Source organism: Mastigoproctus giganteus, chromosome 9 (assembly GCF_048544385.1).
Source record: "Mastigoproctus giganteus isolate SK-2022 chromosome 9, ASM4854438v1, whole genome shotgun sequence".
Lineage (NCBI taxonomy): Eukaryota > Metazoa > Arthropoda > Arachnida > Uropygi > Thelyphonidae > Mastigoproctus > Mastigoproctus giganteus.
The window spans coordinates 105927231-105941866 of record NC_143583.1 but is presented as its reverse complement, the minus strand read 5'-3'; the positions used below and the strand labels follow the sequence as shown (position 1 = coordinate 105941866).

The 14636-nt window shown below is 38.9% G+C and overlaps 1 protein-coding gene across 2 annotated transcripts in view; it reads left to right on the top strand.

Annotated features, from left to right (window-relative positions):
* Positions 1–1024: 1024 nt before the first annotated feature.
* The window catches only part of LOC150080620 (hamartin-like), a 293531-nt gene continuing 279919 nt past the window's right edge, over positions 1025–14636 (top strand). For both annotated transcript variants that reach the window (XM_090382129.1, XM_090382130.1), the window contains exon 1: positions 1025–1229. In XM_090382129.1, coding sequence (XP_090238255.1) covers positions 1205–1229 — 25 coding nt within the window. In that variant the 5' untranslated portion in view covers positions 1025–1204. The remainder of the gene's footprint in view (positions 1230–14636) is intronic.

Genomic DNA, 14636 nt, shown 5'->3' with positions numbered 1-14636 from the left:
TCTTCTAGTTTGTATAGATTTCTTTTTGAGATACGTGAGGATGTGATCAAGTAAAAATGAGACTTACTTCACAGCAAATGGTTATGGCATTCAAGTCGATTTTTAAAGGAGCAAAACAATTTAATGTTAACACTGATTAAAGAAAGGACTTTACAAATAAAATTGTACGTGTGTTATTTAAGTCTGTTAACATTAATTTCTATATGACTAGATCGGAAAAAAGGCCACTGTAGCCGAACTCTTCATCAGAACTCTGAAAGAAGAAATCTCTAAATGGATAATTGATCCTCAAAGTAAGAAATATGTTCACATCCTGCCTGATATTGTCAGCACTTATAACCGAAAAGGAAAAATGAAAATGAAAGAGACCAGTAATTGCAATAAATGACATGCACCTATGAACTCAAAAATTTTACTCATTATTATATTGTGATGGGAGTTGGGACCCATTTTCCAAGTGTGCTCCGGTAAATCCAGTCCTGCTACCATGCTTCCTTCTCTCAGCTCCATTTTAGGTTGTGGAATTGATTCAAGTCGTGTGTATTAAAATTTATTTCTGTTCTTTGTGCCCTCTCTGGTTTACTTAAAAATGTGTCCTTTTTTATTTGTCTCTAATTTTTTTCATGATTTAAAATCATTTTTAGCAGTTAGCAATATTGTCTCCGTCTGGGACAAATGGAAACGAGTTCTTTTGGAAAGGTGTTTAGAATTTCTTTGCATCACTGGCTTAGTATAGCAAGTACTGCTGTCGTGTGGAGTCTGATGAAGAAGTACTTCTTCATGACTTCTTTTGTACTTCTTCAACAGCACTGATAATTTCGAAACGTTGAAAAGCGTCGAAATATTAAAAAATATCTCTGACAGATAATTTTTTTTGGCAATACTCCTGAGCATAAACAATAAACAATTTTTGAAAATCTAGATAAAAAAATTATTTTGAGATTTTCTGTATACGTTTTTGCATGAAGGGAAACTTTAGAGAGGGCATTCCTTTAAAAATGTGTTTGTATGAAGTAGCGTTGCATGAGTATCTGTTCAGTTGTATGTAGTGCTTGAGTTTTTGTGAAAGGAATTTAGACGGATTTATGTCCGAAGATGAAAATAATCGCTTAATTGATTGAGAGAATTCTCCTTTTGCAGTTAATAGGATGTAGCGAAAGGAAAAAAAAAAAAAAAAAAAAAAAACAAGTACCGTATATGTATAATGGAGCCTTGCTATATTATTGAAAGTTAGTATACATCGCCTAATGAATTTATATTAATATTGTTGAAATTACCTAGAATAATTTTATTTCTGTATTATATTATTCCAATTTAATCAGAAAGGCAACAGTTTTTTTTTATTTTTTTAAGTACCCCAACTCTCCCTATGGTGGTATTCTTTAATAAGATTATTGATAATTTTTTACCTGCGCTTAGAACCGTAACTAGGTATTCCATCGACTGGGGAAAAAGAAAAAATTTGCTTTCTCTCAGGGGTGGCCCTAGATTAACTGCCAGCATCTGTCGCTTAGGTGAACCAAGGAATCATTGCCCCCCCCCCCACCAAAGCTTAGCAGCTGATGTAGGGTGAGGTTTTTCGTTAAATGGAAAGCAATGTTTTGTTGTTCATTTATTGCTAATCAAAGTTATGGAATCGGTCACCTTGACCCCACATTGCCAATCAAAAAAAAAAAAAAAAAATAAATAAAAATAAATAAATAAATATTTATTTAAAATTATATATTATATAAATTATATTATAAAAATATAAATTATATAAAAAATAAATAAATAAAATAATTTCTGGAATATTATTTATCTTTACAGTCAATAAAAGATATTAAATATTCATAAATTCTCACAGAAATGAATTAAGCCAGATTCTGTTTGGTTCCCAAGGCTTTGTCACAAATATGTTTATTTCCGATTTGGAAATATGTGCACAACAGTCAAACATTTTGTGGTATTTTCTTGACATTTCTTCACCAACAGCTGTCTGCAATATCACCATTTCAAAAGATCGCTTGGATCACAAGAACTTATTCATTAAGAACTTGTTCGTAAATACATATTTCCAAATTGGAAATAAACGTATTTAAACCAACATAGGTTTCAGTGCTTTATTATTGTAATAAGTCGAAGTTTACCTAGGCACCATCCTGCTCAAGGAATATCTTGTCACAGATATTTTCTGAGGATTACTACCTGGGAGTCTAAAACACTGATGTAACTGATATTCAGGTCCTTATTTACTCCAGATTGGGAGCACTTGTATGTCCTTTATTCATCAGTGAACCAGCTGGCTGGCATATGTCTTTACTCATTACTTGATAATTGGCAGCTAGATCTTTCCAGAATAGCCATCACAGTTAGTTAGCATTAGCATTAGTAGAAGCATTTGATGCAAGAAAGCAAGCTTATGCAGCATCAGCCAAAAAAAAAAAAAAAAAAAAAAATAGTTCCACCATCGGCTTTTGTTCCCTTGCTTGTGATCTGTTCCTTCAAGGATGGGGGGGGGGGAACTACTTTCTCAAAATAATATAAAATAGTTTCAAAAATAACTAATTGAAAAATATGAATCTTATACTCAGATATACACACAGGTGGCTCCAAAACACCATCATGTTGGTGCCAGTAGATTGGATTGTAGATACCTTTAGATTGGAGTATCTTTACTGCTAAATTGCATCAGTACAAATGGCCCAGGAATCTATACAATTGAAGCAGATTACTCATTGTGTTTTATTCACTGACTCTCTCAGTGCCATTCTCACTTTACAGCAACCATCACAACTGTCTATTTGATCATATTCAAAATTATCTGACTGATTTACCTAAGGAGATGAAGGTAGTAAAATTCAGAATTATCTGACTGATCTATCTAAGGAGATGAAGGTAATAAAATTCAGAATTATCTGACTGATCTACCAAAGGAGATGAAGGTAGTAAAATTTTGTTGAGACCCTAGTCATGTTGCCATACCTGATAGTGAGAGTATTGACCATGCAGTTAAATTCACTGGGAACTAGTTAATGCATCTTTTAAAATTCCTTTCTCTAATTACGGAAATCTTGTAATAAGTCGAAGTATAAATTGCTGGTAAGTCCTCTGTCAAAATTAGATTCCTTCAGATTAAACTGAATTGCCAGTCTTGGCTTATCCAGCATCAACTTGAATTGAAAACAATTAGTCACACTTGCAAGACTAAGGATAGGCCATACACACACCTTACTTTTACTTTATTTCTTTCTTCCTTAGATCCACCTTTCTGTCTGAAGTGTCATATTCAACGCACCATCTAACATATCTGTAATAAATTGTAATAGAGTGTGTCAAACTACATTCTTATCAAGGCATATAGCCCAATTTATTCCTAGTTTGAAATGAATTTTAGATGTTAGATCTAATATCAATGCAGTTTTCACTTTCTTAAAAATATACAATATGACAGAATTTGATACTAAATCCTACATAATTCATATATCTGACTATTAATGATACGTGTTACTTTTTACCATTGTTTTGTGCCTAATGGCCTTTAGTTGCCATTGCACCATAAAACTTCCAATAACAACATATTCAGGTCCTGTTTGCAAGTAAAGTAGATCAAATTTTGGTGAAGTCTGGTCGTTCTGTAACAACCAAATCTTCCACTTGCACCTTCATATTGGCCATATTAGCAACCCTGAATATACCTCCCCTTCCCCCATGTGCAAAGTATGAAATACATGTAGTGTACTGATATGAACCAACATAAACAGGGGTTTAGGTTTGGTGTCCACATCACACAGAGCAATGCTGTGTGATTTGGACACAAAATCTCCCTCCCCCCCGGATAAACAGGTAATAGCATATTCTCCTAAACTAGTGCAATACCATGACTTTTCTCAGTGACACATCTTTTACAAAGTCCCTCCTGCTTCTGCCTCATTGATATTTGGTGTGCTGTAGATACTTTTATGGGCACTGTTCTTCTGAATTTGCATCTGTAATTCTCCACTGTCTTCCAAGCCAGTCTGGTTTGCTCAACTTTTCCTCTTAATTTATTCCTTCTATTTCTCCTTTTTTGGAAGAACCTTCCTTCACATATATTTCATTAAAATTACGATCTATAGAAATTCAAGTATCTCCTGTCTTCTCAGTATGCAACATGCATGGTACTACTAAGTTCTAATAATTTTTGTGTATTGAACTTTCGTAAATAAAAACTAACAAAAAAAAAAAAAAAAAATCAAATAATGACTTTTTTTTTTTTTTTCTGCTATTTGTATTTTTTTACAGTTGATTTTTTTTCATTGAATTTGGCTCTCTTAGATGAATTCCAGTTTCACCTGTTTGGACGCACCCACCTCCCTCCATCCACTGAACTCAGTAATCCTATATGAACAGGCTGATCCTGCACAATTTAACACCAACTAAGAAGTATATCAGAACTCTTGGAGAGACAAGTGGTCTGATATATACATCTTAGTTCCATGATCTTTTGTGATTCAAAACAGACTTTGTAAAGGCCAGAAAAGTGTAGATTATAATGTTGTTGTTGTTTGTTATTTAGTTTTTAGGAGCATTAGCAACTAAGGCCATATTGCTCCGGGTATATGCAGTGGTCATTCCCTGACCTTTCCGCATCCTCCATATTTGGTGGTGACGGGCTCGAACCCTGGTCTAATCAAGAAGCGTGTACTACGCACTGCTGCTCCTTCCCACCTGGCTACGGAGGTGCCTCGAGATTATAATGTAGTTAGAACACAAGGAGCATCAGAAGGGATATCAGCAGATGAGCAATTGATTATTGACACTCCAGTTATGGAGCAAGCCTACAAGAAGTACTGTAGCCTGTACATGACCTATGCAGAGAAGTAGGCATATACACTACCACAAGGCCTTCCACTCTGTTTGCCCCATAACTGGTTGATAGAGACACTGAAGATCTGCAAAGTCAACCAAATACTGATACACTTCCTAGATGCAACCATGGTGAAAAAGAGGACCACCATCAGGGTCGAGAACATCGCAACCAGACTGATCCCATCAGAAGAGGAATCTTCCAGGGAGATGCCCTGAGCTTGCTATTGTTCTGTTTGGTATTCAACCTGCTGTCCACCATGCTCATTAACTGCAAGTACGGATATATCCTAAAAGAAGGGTGGAAGAAGCTGTACACCTTCACTTATCTCTTGTACATGGATGATATCAAAATCAATGCAGCAACCGAGAATCAACTCCATCAGATACTCTGATCACCGACGAGTTCAGTATTTACATCAGGATGCAATTTGGCCTAAACAAATGCAAGCCCCATGAATTGCATCAAGGACATCCAGTCAGTCAAAAATACCAGCTGAAGACTGATGAAGAGATTGAAGCCACGACAGGGAGAGAGACCTACAGATATCTGGGGATGATGCAGGCCCACCAGTTAGAACACAAGGAGATCAAGGACTGCCTGACTGAGAAATGTCATCTCAGACCGAGAAGCATGCTAAAATCAAAGCTGAATGGTGGGAACATGGTCACAGCCATAAACATTTACACAGTACCGATGTACTCCTTCAGGATCATAGATTGGACTAACCTTGAGCTGGAGGAGATTATGAGATCCACCAGGATAATGATGAAGGGCTGTCAACACCACCTGAAGTTGGCCATCAAGAGATAGACCATAGTCCAGAAAGAAAGAGGGAGGAGACTGACTTCATTGGACAAGAGAAGAAGGCAATTAAGAATCTGCAGGATTACTGCTAGCAAAACACAACACCAATCTACCAAGCCATAAGAAAGATAGACTGATGGCACATTACACTCAACCTTAACAAGGAGACCGCACTCACACAGATAGAAGAAACAAAGACAGAAAGATGGGTGAAGAAAGCATTCCACAGCAGACACTACAGTGACCTACATCAAGACTACATGGATAAGATGGCTTCCATCACTTGGTTCATGAACAGGAAGCTCTTCCCCTAGACTGAAGAATTTATGCTTTCTGTCCAAGGCCAGGTAATCAACACCAGGAACTACAGAAAATACATTGCCAATGACCCCGCAGTGACATGACACATGTGAACAATACCACCTGGCCCCAGAAACAATCAGCACATCACCATGGGATGCAGGGTGATCACCCAGATGGAGTGCACTCACAGACACGACCAGGTGGCGAGGATAATACATCAGAAGCCAGCACAAAAATACCAGTTAATCAAAGGTACCGTATTACAAGTATGAAATCCTGGCTTTACTAGAGACTCCTACTCGTAGACTATGGGATTGTCATAATAACGGACAAGATGATTGGCATAACAGACCAGACATAACCCTCATTGACAAGAAGGGCTGCCAACACCAGCAACCCCTTCCCCCAAAAAAAACCTACGAGGAGTATATAGACCTAAGACAAGAAGTCAAAGAAATGTGCCATATGGATCAAGTAATGACCAACCTGATCTCCGTGTCAGCCACTGGCATCGTGCCAAAGAGCCTCCATGAGAACCTAACAGCAATGGGCCTCCTAGAAAACATGTATGTGGAACTCCAGAAAGCCACAATTCTAAACACCTGTAGAATAGTAAGAAAGTTCCTTGACCAAAAGTAATAACAATAATAATAGTAACTGAACACAACCAGCCACCCTTGGTTCCAGTACCCATCATGGGGTGGGAAAAAATCCCACCCCATGATGATCTAGTTTGTTTGTTATTTGGTTTTTAGGAGCATTAGCAACTAAGGCCATATTGCTCCGGGGATATGCATCCTCCGTTTGGTGGGCATGGGTCGAACCCCGGTCTAATCAAGAAGCGTGTGCTACGCACTGCTGCTCCTGCCCACCTGGCTACAGTGCCTAATAATCTAGTGAAGAAAGAAATCCTATACCAGATCAGTCATTGCTTGGGTCAACAAGAACTGTGTCAGATGTTATTGTATAATGTTACAGGTGTTGCAGCCCCAGGGGTTCCTCCCCAACTCTGCAATGATCTTTTGTGATGCAAAACAGACTGTAAAGGTCAGAAAAGTGTAGATAATAATGTAGTCTGCATAGTATAGTTTTGGGATGTGTTGGTCTGCTGTTCATCAGGCTTTTTTGCTGTTGGGCCCTTGAGAGACCAAGGTCTCACCATTCTCCATCCTTTACTATGTGAAGGTAGGCTAGGCAGTAGGGTCACATAAGTCTCTAGCAAGCCCCCCCCCAAATATATTGGAAAAGAGCATGGGGTGACAATTTGAGTCTTGGAGAAAGAGAGGGAAGAGGTAAAAAGATGATAGGAAGGCATCTACCAGGAAATGAAGGATAGAGGAAAACCCCTGTAGAGGCAATCCACTCTTTACGGGGGTAGTATATGTTGAGTAGTATTAGCATTTAGGGTGGGTTTTAGTAATAGCATTTAGGATCCACCAGGCAAAAGTTGTAGGGATGGGAGCAGAGCCCTTGTGTGAGAGAATGGGAGAAAAGTGACAGGGCCAGAGGCTCTGTGTGGGGGTTTGATCACCATCTAGGCATTTTTTGTGGGAACCTTGCCCACTGGGTAGACCAGCTGAAGCCAGGGTCAATATTCCACTCCATGCTGCCTGAGAAATGGAAACAGCGTGGCAGGGAGAGTTTTCCCAGGTGGGTTACCCACACTGCAGTTAACTTGGGAGGGGGGGGGAATCTGTCAAACTCAAGGGACAACATATACACCCCAATCAGTCACACATTTTTTTTTAAACATATAGACATTTTTTGGTGTGCAAAACAGAGGCACAGTCACATAATTTCACTCACCATTTTCCCTTTGCTCATTCCCTCTTACACTTGGACCAGACAGCACAACCAGGATATAAAGGCCACAACACTGTACTGTTTTTTTTTTTTTTTTAATTTTTTAACAAAGCACAGTCAATCACTTGGTTATCACATAGTTTCCGCACATAACTCATTTATTCTACAAGTACACGACTTAGTCTGTATTTATATTTTTTTATATTTTATGTTCGTGTCAGATGGCACCTGAGATTTTTCCCATCTCGTGTGTTTGCTGTATCGAGGACAGTACACTGTCAAGCCAGAGGTGTGTGGGCCATGTCTGTGCAGTATGATGTGTTGTGCTCATTGTTTGTCCGGCTTATTGGCCACCAGGCCCCTAGTGGTTGCCTATACCTCGCCACATGGAGGCTAGCCGGTTGTGTCCAGTATCACAGCAAGTTGCTCTGGCAGGTCCTGCCACCTAGTTTCCTGGAATTTCAGTGTCTAGAACCTTAGAAAAAAAAAAAAAAAAAAAATCACACGTTTAACATTAATGCTTAATGGGATTGCTGTTAGGAAATCGCTGGTTGGGGTTGAATGCTAGAGATGTGTTTAAAAGGCCTATTAGGTCTGGCAAAATTTTGATGTTATTAAATTTAGATGTGAGGCTATATGCTAAATGAAAGATAATAGTGTTATTTGTCCCCTATTGGGACCCACCATTGCCCACACTTTTCCAAAAGGAGGCAGGTCAGGCACCCAGTAGATTTTTAAAAAAAGGGGGTGGGTGTACACTAGAATTTGGCCGAAAGAGAAAGCGGTAGAATTTAGACATTGATTAGAATTTGGCAGTATTGTTAAGGGGTGTACGTGGTCGGTTTAGTGAGAGAGAGAGAGGGAGACTGAAGACTGGGGGGGAAATCAGATAGAAAAATAGGGATGAAAGAGTAGGCATCCCCAAAGAGGTCAGTGGTGACGAGCTCCACCAGGCAAAGTATGGGGGGAGGCAGGGGAGGGGGGGAGGAGACAGTTCTCTGTCTCCTCCCCTTCCTGCCTGGGAATGGGGTTTTAAAGAGGACTGGGTCAACTTAGCCTGTATATGAGATATGAGACTTCCCCCCATATATATAAATGTATATTCAGGAGTGCACAATTAATTGGACATTCTCATTCATTCAGCATGCTTTAACATCCATTTCTACTCATTACAGCACCCTGAATATAGACTACACAGTTTTTTAAATTTTGTTTTTATTTATTTATTTTTGATCAGGTTAAGGGTATATAGACACTACAGACATATTTGTGGTCTTCCCATGTTGAGGGACTTCCTCAGCCTAGCAAGGCACTCTACAAACACACACCCACAGTTAAACTCACGTGCAGCTGCCCAATACATATGCAATTTCATCTGCCTGGGAAGCCACAGGGGCACGAGAGAACCATTGAGTGCTCATGTACTTACCCAGGGCAGAACAAGTCAATGCAGTTATAAAATAGGGGGAATTTCTCCTATGCACAGGAACATATAGAGACAGTCAGAACACAAGTGCACAAGAGACATTTGCACTCCCACATTTATCCACCTGGTACTTTTGCCTGTAGTTTTCAGCCGGTATACACTTGCATTTATCTCCCACACAGTATTCTTTCATTCCATACCCTTGTTGTTCCTGAAGTGACCTAATCACACATGTATACAGCATGCATTCATCTCTCACGTATGAACATGAACAGTTTCTCATCACACTTGGCCACTTGCGGAACACCCACAGCTATGCCCTCAGCCTTTGTCAGTCTCACTTTGGGTGGTACACAACATTCACACAAAACAGGGCAAGTGTGACGAGAAAAACCTGGACATCTAGTATTAAGTGGACTCAGGACCTCCTACTGATCAACCAGGGCTGGAGACTAGGTTGATCAGACAACCACAACTATCGAAAATATACAGTTGTAGAAAATCGACAAATTATGATCTGTTACTTTAGGTTGAATTCCTCAAGATGGTTACCAAATTTGGAAAGGAACACAGCTATTTTCCTTTGGACGTTACCAAACAAAGGCTGGCAGATCAACATCACTTTATATTGTGAAATAAATTCTTTACTGATGTGGAATTGGAGGAACTTAGTGGAACATTCAAAGATGAAGATATTGATTGAAATGGAATTGCCAAGCAATACCCAGGTAGTACCAGCAGAAACAGCAGCAGAAGAGCAAATAATAGCTGAAGCTATTATAGCTTCAGAGCAAATAACAGCTGGAAGATTAATTGATCCATTGCCATACCCACCAGCATGAAAAGGTCAACAGTTGACAGAAAGACAGAAAGAACTGAAGCAGAAAATTGTTGAACACATGACAAGCAAAAGGATGTCAAAGGTTGCCTGAGGCAAAGCTAGTTGCCAAGAAAAAACTTGCCCAAAGGTTAAAAGACCTAATATAATAGAATTTGGAAGTTAATTAATACTTAAGTGTCTTTAGGTTTATCGTTCGTGACTGGCCGCCATTGTTATACGATACAATGTTATATCCCGAACTATGCGTTAGCTTAGTATAGTGTAGTGTATAATATTATCAATTAATCAGTAAAATTTATTGTTCTTGTTAAACTTCATTGTCAATTAATTTGTACTTTTTAACTAAATACATATAACGATTTTACAAACATAACATAATTAATTAATACATAACTTGATACGGAAGTTATATAACGGAACTCGAAGATAATACTCGATACTGAAAAAAAATATATAGATATATAGTGTTATAACTGCATAGGGATACAAGTTTAGGGTTATGATTTTGTACTGAAATTGAAATTTTATTGAAATTGAATCGAAATCATGACTCAGACCAGAGCAGCAAAGAAAAGGCTCAAGCTGAATGGAGTGCTGTGGCTCTGAGGAGAACTGAGGGGGGCAGTTGCCCTCTGAGTCACAGCCTTTTAAAATGCACTGCTTGCTTGATGTTTGTGGAGCAAGCAGGTACGGGACATGATTTTGCCAAGGGGGGATATCTTTGTGTGTGCGCTATGTAAGGAAATCAGGCGACAACTCAGCGTTGTTATGGGCCTATATGAGAGCTTGAAGGACAGGGTGGATGCCCTCGAAGGATCTAAATTGAGGTGCCCATCAAGCTCTCAGCTGCCCACATCAACGCCAGAGTTTGCACTTGATCAACAGGCAACACAGTGGCAACCCCCAAGGCAGAATGTACTGGTCCCACAGGAACTAGTAGTTATTGGTGACTCTATTGTCAGGGAACATGGTATGTAAAAACAAGACCAGGGTATGTTTGCCTGGGGCAAAGGTTGATGACATTGTAGAGCAGATATCTTTTAAGGGCACAAAAGGTGATATTGTTGTACACGTTGGCGCTAATGATATTAAGAGTAGGAGACCGGCGGAATTACTTAACCAGTACAGGTCACTATTGAAAAAAATCCGTGAATTAGGGTTGAATTTGAAAGTGTCTGCAATTCTGCCCAGACACGGTAGGAGGGAGTATATGATGAGAGCCTTGTCAATCAATTCGGCCCTGGAGGGATTGTGCAAGGCTCAAGGGGTAAAATTTTTTTCAGCCTGGTTTGTACTTGTTAACAGGAGAGACTGCTTCTATAGGGATGGGATACACTTAAATAGAAAGGATGCAAGGCTATTTCTGATGCTATTGAGGCAGTGTTAGGGGGGTTGGAAAACTGCTAGCTTGGGGGAATACCAGGCCTAATAGATTAACAGTAGTCGCTGGCAGAGGTGAAAGTGATTTTTGCACTGCTTCTATTGGAATGAGCAGCAGCCTGGAAAACAAGATGCAGGGTATTTCAGAGACTGCTGGGAGTCATTGCGGTACAAGTAAACACATGGGTTGTGTTAGGGTAGCTAAGAATAGGAACAGGTGCATGTATGCTTGCATGTATACCAATGCTAGAAGTATAGTAAATAAATTTGATGAATTTGAAGTGTTGGTCAAGGTATCAAAGGTGTATATTGTTGGGATATCAGAGACGTGGTGTCACACTGATATTAGGAATGCAGAATTGGAATTTGGGGAGTACAATGTGTACAGAAAGGATAGAAAGGAAAGGACAGAAAGGAAACACAATGAACAATTGTACAGAGAAATAGTGGGCTAGTAAATCAGAATGTCTTATAATGGGGGATTTTAACTTCACAGATATTGACTGGAACTTAAGGGTTGGTCACTCGCACACTAATAAGCCTTTTGTGGATTTATTGGATGATTGTTTTCTGCAGCAGCATGTTCGAGAGGCAACCAGAGAGGATAATACTCTTGATCTGGTTATCAGCGGTGATCATTCGTGTATTAAGAATTTGCAGATAAAGGAACTACTAGGTGGCAGTGATCACAGTGTGCTGAAGTTGGATTTGCTCAAAGAGGTAACTACCATCAGGCGTAAAGGGAAGAGTTTTTGCTTTCGTAAAGGCGACTACTGTGGTCTGAGACAGTATTTAAATTCTATATGGTGGGACCAACTGATGATGTTACCAACATCATCAGTTGGTCCCACTTCCCATTTTGAATTTGCTGATGATGTTACCAATATCCTCAGAAAATTCAAAATGGGAGGCATTGAAAGAATTAATCTTGGAAGCTACTAGGCTTTACATACCAACTAAGAAATATTGTTCAAGGTTTAGGCCTAAATGGATGTCAGATGAACTAATGAGGCATATGGCAAAGAAGAAAAAAAAAGCATGGGATACATATATATTAATGGGTGACATGAAAGCTTATGATAGATATAAGCTTGTCTGTAACCAAGTCACAAAAGAGATTAGGCAGGCAAAGGCAGATTATGAGAAATCATTGGCAAAAGATGCAAAGAAAAACAGCAAAGAGTTCTTTATCTATATAAACTCTAGAAGGAAAGGGATGAATCAGATTGGTTCACTGGATATTGATGGTTCAACTATTGATGATCCTGCTCAAGTGGCTAACAAACTAAATGAGTATTTTGCATCTACATTCACACATGAGGAATTATACAGGGAGGGGAATGCCAGAGGTGAGTTAAACTCTGGCAGTGAGCTAGATGATTTTCTAATAACTGAGAGGAAAGTGGAAGAGAAATTGTAAGATAAACATAAAAAAGGCACCCGGGGCGGATGGGATCTATCCAGTTATATTAAAGGAGGCAGCAAAGGAAGTAAGCAAACCCTTAGCTATAATTACGAGAGCTTCTTTGAACTCAAGGGGAGGTACCCATAGACTGGAGATGTGCAAATGTTTCCCCAATTCACAAAGGGGGATCCGAGTGATTACAGACCAGTTAGTTTAACTTCTTTCCGGGTAAAATAATGGAGTCACTGGTTAAAGATGCCTTGCAGGATCATCTAGACAAGACTGCAGCAATAATTCAGACACAGCATGGGTTTGTTAAGGAAAAATCTTGTCTGACAAATTTGATAGGATATTATGATGTGGTTACAAAGGAACTGGATGCAAAAAATAATTTTGATATCATATACAGTAAACCCCCACTATTCGCGGTCGCTGATTTAATATAAAATGAAACCTAAAAAAATGTGAATTTTAAATCGCCGTGAACATTTTCCGCCAAAAAAAAACATGGGCGTGGCTAAAATCATCTTTCCCGGTCAAAACAGTGCTCAGTGGGTGGGGGGAGAAGGGTGACAAAATCGCGAGCGTGGATGTTTCTCTCTAATCCTTGTTCAGTATGTGTTATGCACTTGTCATGGAATGTTTTGTCGTTTGCTTTTAATTTTATAAATTGATATGCTTACAAAAATAAAAAATCTACCGTTTTTCAGTGTGTTAGTGTAAACAGACTTTTTCGAGTGTGTTAACGGAAAAAAGTGACTTTATTGTGGACAAGTTCTTTTCTAACCCCTACAAAAATATGGCTATGAATAACAAGGGAATTGTGAAAAAATCAAAGTTATTAGACAAAAATTTTAATGGTGAAAGTGTCTCGTCAGTGGCAAAACATTATAAAATCAATTAGTCAACGGTACGATCAATCAAGAAATCGGAAGAAAAAATCCGCCATAGTGTCCGTGAAAACGCGCTAATTGTTTCAAAAATTTGCTCTGTAACTCGTGATGTTAAATTAGAAAAAGCTTTAAATCTGTGGATAGAAGACCGAACTCAAAATAAAATTCCGTTAAGTTCACTCATCATTCGTGAAAAGGCAAAAAATCCTTTATCAACACTTTAGCGAAACTGGTGATAGCACTGGCAGGATAAGTTTTTTAGCTATAGCAAAGGCACTGTATTGAAAGATTTGTTTGAAATTTCTAATAAATATTACATTTAATATTAAATTGTTTCTTATTTCCATTTTGATGCCTTATGCTTGCATTTCACTACTTACTGTCTATGTACGTAGTCATATTATGAAGGTACATATGATACATACGTAGACAAAATTATAGACTAGTTTTTCTTATATATTTCATACTTTGGAACGGAACCCCTTTATTTCTATGGGAGCCATAACTCAGTATTCGCGGCATTTCTCAGGAACGTAACCCCCGCGAATAGCGGGGGTTTACTGTATTTGGATTTCAGGAAAGCTTTTGACACTGTTGCACATGGAAGACTATTGTACAAATTGGAGCAAAATGGTATTAAGGGTAAGTTGCTACAATGGATAAAAGGATGGTTGAGTGGGAGAAGACAGAGGGTGGTAATCAATGGGTGCTGCTCTTTGTGGACTAATGTTATTAGTGGAGTCCCACAGGGTTCGGTATTGGGTCCACTGTTGTTTTGTATATTTATCAATGATATTGATGAAGGTATATCAGGCTTAGTGTCGAAGTTTGCAGATGATACAAAGATTGGCAGGGTTGTTAATGACAGTAATGGCAGTGTGCTACTGCAACAGGATCTAGAAAATTTGGGCAGATGGGCTAAGAAGTGGCAACTGAAGTTTAACCTTCAC